Here is a 13,783-nt window from a genome sequence, read left to right on the forward strand (position 1 = left end):
CCTACTGAAACCCGGCACTCTCCCCTACTGAAACCCGGCACTCTCCCCTACTGAAACTCGGCACTCTCACCTACTGAAACCCGGCACTCCCCCCTACTGAAAGCCGGCACTCCCCCCCCCCCTACTGAAACCCGGCACTCCCCCTACTGAAACCCGGCACTCCCCCCTACTGAAATCCGGCACTCTCCCCCCCCCCCCCCCCCCTCCTGGCCTACTGAAATCCGGCACTCTCCCCTACTGAAACCCGGCACTCTTCCCTACTGAAACCCGGCACTCTCCCCTACTGAAGCCCGGCACTCTCCCCTACTGAAACTCGGCACTCTCACCTACTGAAACCCGGCACTCTCCCCTACTGAAACCCGGCACTCTCCCCTACTGAAACCCGGCACTCTCCCCTACTGAAACCCGGCACTCCTCGTGGTTGCTCCTGCACCACGGGCTGTAACCAGACACGACCGTGAAACTCTATCGTTCATTTCTAGGTCCTGTAACTTCATACATCCTGACAGCTTACATCGTGTGCTCAGTGTATTAGTTGTTTTGCTGACTCTTTAATTTTCCATCTGTTGGTACCTCTTGTCGTGTTTCTGTGATTTGGTGTCTTCAGACTGTCTATTGTCAGACTGCATAATTTCAGATTGCATTAAAACCCGGTTTAACTGGACTATTGATAGTAAAAACGCCATATCCCGTTTTTTTGATCGAAAGAATCTCCCGATATAGATAGTTGAACTTCAATTTCCCAATCATAGGTGCAGATTTCGTTTTGAGGTGAACTTTTAAGTTCCCGAGAAATTTTCTTAAGTTTGCTTTTTTTTCCTCCTCGGGCACATTCGTAACCTACGGGCCAGGTAAACCTAAACTACATATTGACCGTTATGTACGTCGGTATCTGTTGAGGAGCCAAATCATCTGAAAAGCCCTTAACCTATATTTTGCTCAGGCACGTAGCCAGGATTTTTCTTTGGGGGGGGGGGGGGGGGGCTGTCGGCGAGCGAAGCTGCAAGCTGTGGCAGGGGTCTGGGGGCGCGGCCCCCAGCGGGGTCCAGGTAAGGGGCGGACCACATTGGCGGGGGCTAGGGGGGCGCAGCCCCCCGGAAAATTTTGCGAAATAGGGTGTTTTAGGCTAAATTGAAAGTTTAATGAATTTACAAAAATGTATGGTTTGGCATAATCATTGCCTACAATCCTGACCTGAGTAATTTACCTCTTTGAGACTTTATTTTGGGTTGAAAATTAAGTTTATCGAGAGGAAGTGAAAAATCTCTGGTTCAAATTTGGATTTGAAGCCATGTTTAATTTTTTCTGTTGAGGTCAATTTTTTGCGCAGAAAGCGTTCGATTTTATGTTTGCTTTTAATTTTTATGGTACCGACGGCACCTGAAATCGACGAAATCTGCAGGGGTGTTCCCAATCTCTGTGTGACATGAAAAAGATCAGGCAACAGTCACTATCATGCTTGTAGAATACACTTAACAGTGACCAGTCATGTTCATGTAGAATTTTCTAGTCCCATACCGTAATGGTGTTCAACTTATTGCGTCAGAGATACCTTACTATACTTGCACTATTAGGGTAATGAACTTGTTGGCCGTTTAGACCAACATACGACGTCTATACGTGCTATAAGATGGAGGAAACCTTACATGTTACAGGGAAGTGAGATAAACAACCTAAAATCATCAAGATTCGGTAGTAATAGCTGTTAAGCTCTATTTTGGTCAAGATTTTAGGATTGTCGATATTATCACTTAGTTGGTTAGTGCTTTGTCGACGTTTGTCAGTGTTTGTCAGTTGTTTAATTCACGTGAAAGGTACCTTTGTGCCCATTAGCCAGGAGCAGGAAGTAGCTACTAGATGTACTACACAGTACAAATTAATATACACTAATTATACATTTCCCTGGCAAACAGCACGTAATGGTATATATTATATTATTTGTCTGTGGGCCTTTACTTGGCACGAAGGTTTATAAAACATTTTGGTTATTAAATATTTTGTAACATTTTTTTGTGTTCAAATTCTTTTCTCAAAATTGTTTCCGTTACTCTGAGAATTAGGTTGAAATTTTCTCAATATAATGTTACGTGTTGTAGTGATTTAATCTGATTCCAAAACAGCAATGACTCTCTAGTTTGATTGTGTAATTCAGTAAAAGTACAGGAATCATTAGCCACACCTTAATATAAGCGTGATCTTACGAGGTCTTGTAATGTTAACACACACTACTCCACCAGAGCTCGAAATGACAAATTTGTCAACACTTTTATTAGCTTGTAAACATTCGGCACATAGTTTCGAAATGTTCGCAGTAACAGTATCACGACTTACGAGAGTGGTAGAAGTCATATTTTGAATATTGGGTGCGTGACCTGTAGAAACCAGATGGTTACTATGGTTACTAACCACTAACCAGGTGGTTAGCCATAGCCTATGTTTCTGGACCCTTTTCATGTACATATTTGGTTAAGTTTCAATATATTTAACATGAAATTAATATCTTTAGCTTCAAGATGATGGGAGAACCAGACTCCGATAAACCAAACTCACAACTCCTGAAAAGAAGGAAGACTGGGAGTAACATTCTTAGACGATTGTCCCTTACTGGAAACAAGAAGAGGTTTTTTTTAGTCTTCTTCAATTTTAAAATAAAAATCTGGATTAACTTTTAATGTGACTCTTAGATTTCGATTGGTTGTAATGGCTCAGAGAGGATCTTTAATAATCTGAAAATGGAATGCTTAAAAATGCCTTATGTAAATCTCCTTTATAATATAAAGCTTCAATCAAACATTAATTATAAATTTATACTGCATAAATATCCCAACAATTATCACATGTTAATTGACAGCTTGTAACTTGTAGCAGTTGTGACGTAAAGTATCGAATATTGCAAGTTTTTAACAAAATACAAGTTTTTCGGGGAAATAATTCCCGGAAAATATTATAATATATATACTACCAGTGAATACAGTGTATTATACTTATAATGGGTCGTTAGGTATAGCCTCCTCCAGGCCTCTGTACTGCCTCTAAAACTTGTTAATCAGGATAATTATTTAGTCACTTAGTACAAAATTGCTCCAGCAAATGTTTCTTTTTGTGATTAAGTTTTCTAATTTCCAAGACAAGAAAGGTGTAGAGGTTGAACTTGCAATCGATCGGTTTAACACGTGTAATTAACCCCAGGGAGAGTATTATCTATAAGCAGATGAAGGATGATGAGGAGGTAGATGAAATGCTGCTAGATCCAGACGACGGGTCGAATGTTCGCTTCAAACGTTCCATCATCCAGATTAACAGATCCTCCACCTCCACACCAATAAGTAAGTAATTAGTAAGTGATTAGTACGTGATTTAATAATAACTTTACTGATGTTCAATATTAACTTGACGATGAGTATTACTGTACATCATGTGCATAATTAATGATTATTTATAATATATTTACCTGTACTACACACACGTCATGTATGTTTTAACTACTGTCTTACAACATGAGAATGCAGACTACATCTTGTTACTACATGATTTTACTACATGTGATATTTACATGATAATTATTTTGTATATTTCTGGAGAAATTAAAGGTCCTTATCTTCTAAATTTAATCTTGTGACGGGAAAGTTCTGGATGTTTTCTGATTAGACCGGATGACAGGGTGACTGATGAGTAGTGAGTAGCAACATACTACGTCACCGTGACGTCACGCCAACCCCATTTATACCTCACATTTTTGTGAACTGGGCATCGCCTTAAAGACAGCTCAAACTATATTTACGACGAAAATGAATATTTCCATCGTGTTCGCCGTCCTCTAATTAGCAAATACAGCTATATCTCAGCAGTATGGTCTCAGAAAAATGTAATTTTTGATTTTTTTATTTTGACCAAACAATGATGCCCATTTCGCCCATTTATTCCTCAACTTTTGGTCGCATGGGTGTGGCATCGATGTTCTACGTTCGAATGTGATTTTAATAAAACTTTGTCTTTAGTCGAGCCTGATCTCAGAAAACATCGGGAATTTTCAAACACAATTTAAAAGACAAGACAAGACAAGGCAACAATTACTGTTCACAACTACATCAGACTCATCTAGCTATTGACAATATTATGATATTATGTTACATAATTATAAACGCTAATTGTAACGGTGAGCTGTAGTTATTTGGCAGCTTTGCAATCACCGCAGACTGTTCCTGCCAGTCGCTACATATCTTATATATTATATAATTGATATACAATTTGAAATGTAATCATTATTCAACCGCACTTGCCTGAGTCCGGATATTATTAATACAAAAACTTATTTTGTACTATTAGCTCTGTATACTGAATCACATTCGCTGAGTAATAATATTATAATATGACCCATACTTAACATAATCTCGCTATATAAATTAATGAATGGGATAAGTTGTACAACATTTGCTTACACGATTCGACTGATAAGAATATCATTTACATTTATTTGTTAAATCTATTTATAGATAAATACTAACTTCATTCGAGTCTGACATCAATATGTTAACGCTAAGTTGACTTGTAATCCTTGCAGTGTGAGAAAATCATCTGGTAAACAGTAGCTTGATAAATTTAAATAACTGCAAATCAAGAGCAAAAAGTTTATTGATTCATTGGTTTTATTTCGTAGAATTAGTCTTTTCTAACGATCGAAAGCTGTTGTCAAGATAATACGGGATACTTTGATCTTTTAAGATAAATCCGTCGATCAAATCTCTGTATTTAAAAGATAAGGAGCTGCACTAGTGTTACACAGCACTTGAAGCCCTACTCCAGAAACCCCACAAACTCTGTGGCACACTTGTTAGTTCAGGGCTCAGCTACGTCATTATAATGACGTCATTATCCACAATCCAGATTATTATATTCGTCATTATCCAGATATGCGAGGAAATTTTCGATTTTGGAGGAAATTTGGTGTTAAAGACGAAACTTTTAGAAAACCTGACTTTTTTGGGGGGAGGGGATGGGATTCCACAATCAGCCCTTATCCTAACAAAACCCTCGTGTCACTCCTACTTGTTGAACATGCAAGCTTAATGAAGATGTTGTATTGACTAAATCTTTCAGTAAATACTATTAATGGTTGCGTAAATTGGCTGCTTGTACAAGAGTCATTAATGAATGATATTGATAATGACGGTTTGTTAGTTTAGCAGCGGTATTATACGATACTTCCTCTTGAGACCGTGTGCCAACAAGGTCACAGGGTGGTAGCCGGTAGGAAATGACCGGAGTTTTCAGCTGTTTTACTGCACTGAGTTCATCTTGTGTTCATCTTGAGTTTAGTCAGGTATATATATTACAGTATGTATTAGTATGCTGCGATTAATTACTGTAAATTCATCTTTGACCTGAGACATGATATCTTAATAGTTATTAAATATAAATATTTGAAAAACTTTTATCAAAAGAGAGTAATCTGTTACTTTTACTGATAACGAGTTTTGTTTCTGAATATAACTAACACCCTCTTTACTTCTCTGTAGTGTTACTTAGCAAGGTGCTCCCTGCAGTTAAAAACAAATAGAACTATACCATTATGGCAGCGCAGATGATCGACAGATTTATTGCTGAGGATGACATATTCATGCTAGCTAATGACTCCCACGAATGCAGCGAATTTCTTATCAATAAACTAAGAAAGTAAGAAGGGTGGCTACAGCAACAAGCTAAGAGTTTTAAAGGTAGACTGTCCCCGACGGGATTGCCCCAACTGCATCTACCCAATTGAGGATTATGTAAACCACTGTGAGCAGTTGACCGGGACCAAATCTTTACCTCAGTTCTGGGTAAAGGGAGAACACTTTGGAGATGAAGTGAAGTTTGATTACGCTCTCAGATGTGGTGATGTCAATCGAAAGATGGGTTTTCTTTTTCCTATCGAGTTGTTGAGGATACAGGCGGCCCGTTTCAAACCCGTTCAACCCTCCCTTTAACCGTCTAATCCCTCTACCTGAATAAGAGAAAGAGAAAGAGAAAGAGAACTTAATGAGTCCACCTTCTGTATCCCGCACAACTCTGCTGTATTATTAGTTGAATATTTCGGTTCTAAACACGGTACTTACATAACACATAAAATGTTTCGTTTGTTCCGGCTATTCTTTTATACAAGTTACAATATATGACTTTCTAGCTTTGTTAGAGATGCAATCTGTCATGATTCTTAAATCATATTTGTGTTGTCATAGCTCCATTTAAAGTAAATTTGATTTTCTTGTTTCTAACGTGAATGAAATCTAATATTTTATAAAACGTTGATGAACTATAAAAACCGTCACAAAGTCGGCTGATTTCCAAACTTTCGAGCTCTGCAAAGTTACCTTCCCAAGCTCTAATCAAATTATAGTACCTCCTACACATGTACGTGCTGCAGTTGTAAATTTCAAGTAATTGTTGCTGTGAAAATCCAGATAAACTCAAATAAAGATCTTATTTTTTTGTCTGATAACCATTATAGTAATGTCATAATATGTGTCCTCCTATAATCGTGTGCGGTACGGATATTACATAGGGGAGGGGGGTTCAGCCCCAAAATCAACGGGATTTTTGGGGATAGGGGAAATGAGGGTGAAACCCCCTTTATAAATAATGATATACTTGGTGTGAGAATCCTTCTGTGCGTAGACATTCCCGCATGATATAATATTACATATAATACAACCAAAAGGCGTTTCAATAGAGCCAGCTCATTAATTCATTGTGATTTGAGGTTCAGTAGTAAGTAGTAAACCGAGGATCTGCTGCACCAGAAACTCAAATAACATATCAAGAATGATTTAATTTACACGTCAGTCTGGTGTTGAATAGTTGCTAAATTATGCGAGTAATTCGTCTCGGTTCCAGCATTTAGTTTGACATGATAATATGAAATCATAAAAGCACGTTGTCGTTATACGATGCGTTAATCAACATGATATGGCAGTGCTTCTGGTTAAGACACACTGGGCCGCAGTTAGTTTGTAGTAGACATACAAACTCTCCCAGCAACTCCAGCCCCGAGCTTCTCCTCACACATTCCTGCAATACCTGGCAAAATGCCATCAAAGTTTTAAATGTGTGAAGTTGTAAGAGAATATCAGTTATTAAGTCATGTACTAATCCCGACAGCACAGTAACTGTATGTGATTCCAGGAACTCTCACTCTCGGAGTGCATTAGAGTACTGATAGTATATTAGAGTACTGTAATATCAGCTGACTTTGTATCGCCATAAAGGAGACGTTAGAGGCACAGCTTTAAAGTTTAAAGCTCATTTTAAGTTTAAGCTCATTTGAACAGACTGCAGCCTTTGAGTGTGACCGTGGAAATATTTTAGTTTTAAAACAACAGATGACAGCACTACTAATACTACTAGTACAGCTGTAGACAGTACAGAAGAAGGATTGTAGCGAGATAAAAAGCCAGTTCCGTCTAGTCAAAAAGTGTTATTTTTACATTCCATACGTTCCATATGGTTTCATTCCACTGTCAATACAATCTAAAAACACGCTGTTTTCATTGTATAATGTATGAATGTATAATGTCTCCGCAGAAGATCCAGCTACAGATAAGCCGGGACTATTCCAGCGATTCAGACAGAGTTTCAGACGTCGACCAGCTCAGAGGTCACACAGCAGCTCCCCCAACTCAGCATATGACCCACTCGAGTCCGGTAATTGATCAATTATTACGACTAATTAACCAATTATTTACCCATTACTGATGCAATGTTGAGACACGTTAACTTTAGGGAATCATCATAATTAAGGGAGCAAAATACCAGTGATATTCCTATGTTTGGCGATGATAACGACTCTCCACCCATATAATAACATATAAATACAGCCTGTCAGTCCCAAATCCCTGTTTTTAGTTTAAATTTAGTCATGTAATAATAACTACTGCTGAGATCCAGGCTAAATATATATTTCTAGACCACTTGAAACTCCCTTCCTTTAACCCCAAACCCTCGTCACTACTTTATAAACAGTTTGCGGCCTACACGGCATGTAGTACACGTGTAGTACACGTGTAGTGCACGTGTAGTAAACGCCTACAAATTTCAGCTCCTCTACCTAGTTGTAGAGGTATGACGTTAATACTTGACGTTAATACTGGACGCTGTAATCAATTGTAAGGCAGCAAGGTTGTTACACTGGACTATTAGGCGTGTTTTATTGATACAATCCGTAACGATCAATGTGGCGTTTCTGCGGGGCATATTTATTATCCACTGTAAGTGTAAATAATGAATATTTTAAGAAATTCTGAGATCTGTGCTTTGGTAACGGCCCCTCACAGAATTAGCGTATTTTACCCGAATCCATATAAATTATAAAGTGTATTAAATATTAGCTGGTATAACTAATTTATCTTTCCAATACTGCAAGTTTCTTCTTAAGTCAGATGTGGTTGCTTGGAGTAATACCCTTGTTACAAACTTACAGTACATTAAAGTAAAGGAATGTGTAAAACAGCAGTACCTATATTACAGTAGGTGACATCATTGCCACCAGCTCTATTGTTAACGCTAGTTACATACTTCCTAATATGGGCATGTTTGTAGTCGGTAACTACACTGTGGTTATTGTTAGGAAGGACACATCAAAGAGAGAATTTTACAAAAGAAGACGGGAGATGGGGATTTCGATCACCAATTGCATGCACCTTCAGTGAGCTATCCGCTTGCTAAAAATAAAATGTATTGTTTTAAAGAGTGAAGTCATGGTTTCGAGAGAGGATTGTAATTATTTATAGTTACATTTGTATAATTTATAAATATTCATCGTCATTTCTGGGCCGTGGCCGTGGACAGTTACTTTCCTTCTGCCATAACAAGTGGTACATATTTTGAAAATTCCATAAATTTTGAAGAAGAAATTGTGTAAAATTTCAAAACGAAAGAGGACTATAAACGGGCAACAGCACAAATTATCCTTTTTACCGTTTTTTAGTCTCCCATACGCCTACAAAAAGGCTGCACATAATACAGCTTCACTGACCGTTGCAGTTCGACTATTAGATAATCACGTACAGCCATATTTATTTTCCACATATTAATAATGGAAAACATTTTGAAACAGAGATAATAGAAAAATAGTCTGGTAAGCAAGAGATCATTACGACCATCCGCGTCATACCCTGAAATTTCTATTCGGCCATGGAGATGTAGTTGTTGTTCCGCTCCGCCCTAGTAACCAGTAACCACCCTAGTAACCACCCTAGTAACCACCTAGTAACCACCTAGTAACTACCCTAGTTCCGCTCCACCCTGGTTACTTGTAACTTGGATCATTACAATATCCCACTTTGCGACTAGTCATTATAAATCAAGTTATAATGTGTTGATCAAGATTAGAAGTGTACATTTAAATGGGGCCATTGTTTCGTGTAAACATTTTAAGTGTATTTGAAACTTACAGTCGTCGAGACTTCTTTGAGTAATTTGTGTGAGTAATTTGTATTGTTAATATAAGTTTTCCCCCGTTCAGATGAGGAGGGAGACAAAGAGAAGTGTCTGACACCTGACAATGATGATGACGTCATAAATGACGTCATAGCAACAGAGGAGGCCGAGGAGTACCAGAACAAGATCGAAACTAACGAGGAACACGAGATTTTGTCAGATCATTCTAGTCCCAATGGTTTGAATAGTTGGAATAGTTTCAATTGTTAATCATTGTGTTAGACAAGTGATGATAAATTACTGATCTCTACACAAGTAACGGCTACAGAAGTCGGATTCCTAATAAAAATGCCATTATAATTATCAAACTGTTATAATTTCAGATTCAGTGGAAGGCCGGACAGCCTACAAGTTTTCATCTCAATCCACGCCCAACAGACCGAACTGGAAGCAGCGACTTTACAGTTCCTTCAGAAAGTCAAAGAAAAGCTCCCGCTCGAAATCTATAACCTCTGACACAGAATCACCTGTACCCCTGAAGCGAAGGTATTCGTTACCTACCTTCAAGCGGAAGAAGAAAGGGGTGAACTATGAAGCTTTGTAACTTTTAATATGTGTCGTAGGGAACTTCATTTCTGGACAATTTTCTTGCACGTAAAATCGATGGGATTGGCTTTTAGTTTGAGTTATATCACGGCAAACTTGGCGTGTTATTTAAACGAGCTGAAATTTTGTATCATCAAACGTGGTCCTGTTGGATTTATTGGATTAAGCAATAAAACTGAAAGATCAAAACTTACATGAGATTATCTAAAGATCTTTGTTGTGTCAGAATTTTGCTGTTTCAAATGTTTTCCCGAAAGATAAGAAACTATAAAGTCACGGGAGTGGGGGGAAGAAATACTTCTTAATGATTGGTCTGATAAGATATATTACATACTTCAGAGTTTTAACACTAGCCATTAATATGAGACTTAGAGCGAACAGGAGTTGAGTTACAATGCAGCACTACAAAACGCATGCAGTATTACACTAAAAGAGGGCGTGGTCAGCATGTGTGTAAAGAGAGGGAGTGAGGAGTGAGGAGTGAGGAGTGAAGAGTGAGGAGTGAGGAGTGAGGAGTGAGGAGTGAGGAGTGAGGAGTGAGGAGTGAGGAGTGAGGAGTGAGGAGTGAGGAGTGAGGAGTGAGGAGTGAGGAGTGAGGAGTGAGGAGTGAGGAGTGAGGAGTGAGGAGTGAGGAGTGAGGAGTGAGGAGTGAGGAGTGAGGAGTGAGGAGTGAGGAGTGAGGAGTGAGGAGTGAGGAGTGAGGAGTGAGGAGTGATCGACAAGATCCATGTTTTTTCAAACAGGAGCCTAAAACACATGTAAATATATAAAGATATAAATTCTGTACGTATTTACAGACTTCAGGGCGTTCAAATACTCTGACACGACAAGCACTGATAGATACGGCACAATACGCTTTTAGGAATAGTATTATTGCTGCTGACTGCTGAGGCTGTTGGATGCACTCAAACAAGGCCATATAGCAGTCCCTCAAACTTTCATGTGTTTGTGAATAGCCCCTTATCATACCAGAGGAGTTTGGTACGGTACTGTACAGTAGTTGGTAGTAACCGGTACTGGTACTGTACAGTAGATAGTAGTAACCGGTACTGGTACTGTACAGTAGATAGTAGTAACCGGTACTGGTACTGTACAGTAGATAGTAGTAACCGGTACTGGTACTGTACAGTAGATAGTAGTAACCGGTACTGGTACTGTACAGTAGATAGTAGTAACTGGTACTGGTACTGTACAGTAATTAGTAGTAACTGGTACTGGTACTGTACAGTAGATAGTAGTAACCGGTACTGGTACTGTACAGTAGTTAGTAGTAACTGGTACTGGTACTGTACAGTAGATAGTAGTAACCGGTACTGGTACTGTACAGTAGATAGTAGTAACCGGTACTGGTACTGTACAGTAGATAGTAGTAACTGGTACTGGTACTGTACAGTAGATAGTAGTAACTGGTACTGGTACTGTACAGTAGATAGTAGTAACTGGTACTGGTACTGTACAGTAGATAGTAGTAACCGGTACTGGTACTGTACAGTAATTAGTAGTAACTGGTACTGGTACTGTACAGTAGATAGTAGTAACCGGTACTGGTACTGTACAGTAGTTAGTAGTAACTGGTACTGGTACTGTACAGTAGATAGTAGTAACCGGTACTGGTACTGTACAGTAGATAGTAGTAACCGGTACTGAGAACATGGCAAGGGTGCAAACTGCAAACTTTATAAGTTTATAATCAAAATGGGGTTTTTTTTTGAAGATTTATACCAACTAATGTTTACAACTTCTACCAAATTTCTTCCTCAAGTAACGAATATTTTTCAATAGCTGAGCAATCGTTTTAATAAGCCGGCACCAACTAATACTTTGTGTACACTTACAAGTGTTGCTGAGTCATAATATTTTAAGTTACTTAAAAACGTTTACCAATTAAAGTTACGTAATAATATAAAATGTCAATTTGGAGTGCTGTTGTTAATTATTAAATGGTAAAGGTTTTTTTGTTGGGAAGCGGCTTCGAGTTTTAATTGATAAATGTTTGATTAAAGTAATAAGTTATAGTGTTATTATTATCATCATCATGAAAATTTTTATGCATGTAAAATTTACTCAATTTATTTAAGATGTGACAAATCACTATTTATGTACCTACTTAAGGTATCGCGAATTATTATTTATAAGTCTTTATATTTTAAATCAAATTAATTGATGTTAATGAGACAATTAAAAGTTCCACAATTATCAATGTCACGCCCTAGCACTGATTTAACTATAAATTTTAGAATAAGAGCAAGGATGCATAACCAAAGATCATTCGGCCAATTAGCCGTCAGAGGAATACCTCCATACTGGAACCAATTATTTGTCGAGCATTGCACATACAGCCGGAATGCTTGTTAAGTCTGCAAATGTAGCAGAAGAATTTGGAAATAATCGGCCACCCGTATTAGATCACGTTTTAATAAAAATTAATGGGTTTGATTGAATACCAATAATAAGACATTTTAACAGCATCTCAATCAGAGGGGACCTCTGTGTATTGGATTTTTAAAATTATCTTTTTGCAAACGACTTTCTGGTGTAACACTAAGTTTACTCTTACCAAGGCTATCACATTACATGTGTTGAAACCCCACCAAGCCCTTCAAGCATGACTTAACATGTCCTGTATTAATAAGTCCGATTCTCAGTACACAGACTCTAAATTTACCGCCAAACTGCTCTCCGCTTGAAGTTCAGATATTATCTGAATTTAAATCAGAGAGCGTAACGTGTGATTTGTTTTGATTATTATATTGTACAAAAGTGATGTTTTTGAGTTGTAAAGAATGATTAAGATTGCCAAATGACGGGCAGTGTCAAAGAATATATATTACTGGAATACGATTGTAATTTAAATGCATGTTGTTTTTAATTTCTTAATTTATCGTCTCAATTTGTCTTCAGTTAATTTTCTAGCCTGGCTAGTGGGAGAGCGTTTCAAGATATACGGCCACGTTTTTTGCCACAAACACGGAAAATATTGTCCTGCTTTGAAATATCTGTACCGGTGCAAAAGAGATGGTGGGACAAATATTATCAGAACTGTAATTTGATGGAACCCGCGTTATATTTTTCTTTACATGTGCAGCGCATCACAACATTGTCATGTCGCGCGCGTCCGCTCCATGATAATATTATAAGCACGGTGAGAGGTAGAAAATATGTGATGTGGCCCATTTCTTGTCTTGCATGGGCTGAGTGTGTGGCAACATTGTTGTTACATGGGCCGAGTAGTGAGATTGGCAATATTGAATCTCAAAAATTGCGAGTTGGAGGCCATATTCACGATTCCAGTCACACTGTATCAGCTAGTCAGTTGTGTCCAATTTAATAATTGTGTCATCTTTCCTTTTACTATTTTAGTTGCTTGTCTTTTAAGAGATGATACCATGACCATCAGTGATAATGCTAAAATAATGATTAATGACCACTGAATATTTAATATAATTACTTTTAAGTATCAGACATTGGCGCAAAAAAAGTACGCATTTTATATATTTCGAATAAAAAGTACGCATGAGATTTTTAATTCAAAGTGATATTTTGAAAAAATCACACAAGATTCAAAATTGAATAAGTACGCATAATTATAAATGAAAACCTTTCAATTAAAGACAGTCAATTATAATAATGTTCATTCAAGCAATCAGTTCCTGTAATAAATGATTACAATGTTAAACAGATCGGTATTGCTTATTTCTGTATATTACTCTTTTGTATCTGCTGATCTAAGTTACCCTGTGTAATACACGACAGGTCTTATCTT

At 37.9% G+C, this 13,783-nt stretch overlaps 2 protein-coding genes across 2 annotated transcripts in view; both read left to right on the forward strand.

Moving 5' to 3' along the window:
• The window catches only part of LOC134812705 (POU domain, class 2, transcription factor 2-like), a 1,142,226-nt gene that overhangs the window by 418,285 nt on the left and 710,158 nt on the right, over positions 1 to 13,783 (forward strand). The window lies entirely within an intron of this gene.
• Positions 2,502 to 12,897, forward strand: LOC134812717 (uncharacterized). Its single transcript, XM_063820250.1, has 6 exons — positions 2,502 to 2,620; positions 3,190 to 3,326; positions 7,561 to 7,680; positions 9,500 to 9,652; positions 9,798 to 11,089; positions 11,153 to 12,897. Exons 1-5 carry the CDS (start codon positions 2,514 to 2,516, stop codon positions 10,016 to 10,018), a joined length of 738 nt encoding a protein of 245 aa, XP_063676320.1. The 5' UTR covers positions 2,502 to 2,513; the 3' UTR covers positions 10,019 to 11,089; positions 11,153 to 12,897.

Source organism: Bolinopsis microptera, chromosome 3 (genome assembly GCF_026151205.1).
Source record: "Bolinopsis microptera isolate Bmic1 chromosome 3, MBARI_Bmic_1.0, whole genome shotgun sequence".
Taxonomy (NCBI): Eukaryota; Metazoa; Ctenophora; class Tentaculata; order Lobata; family Bolinopsidae; genus Bolinopsis; species Bolinopsis microptera.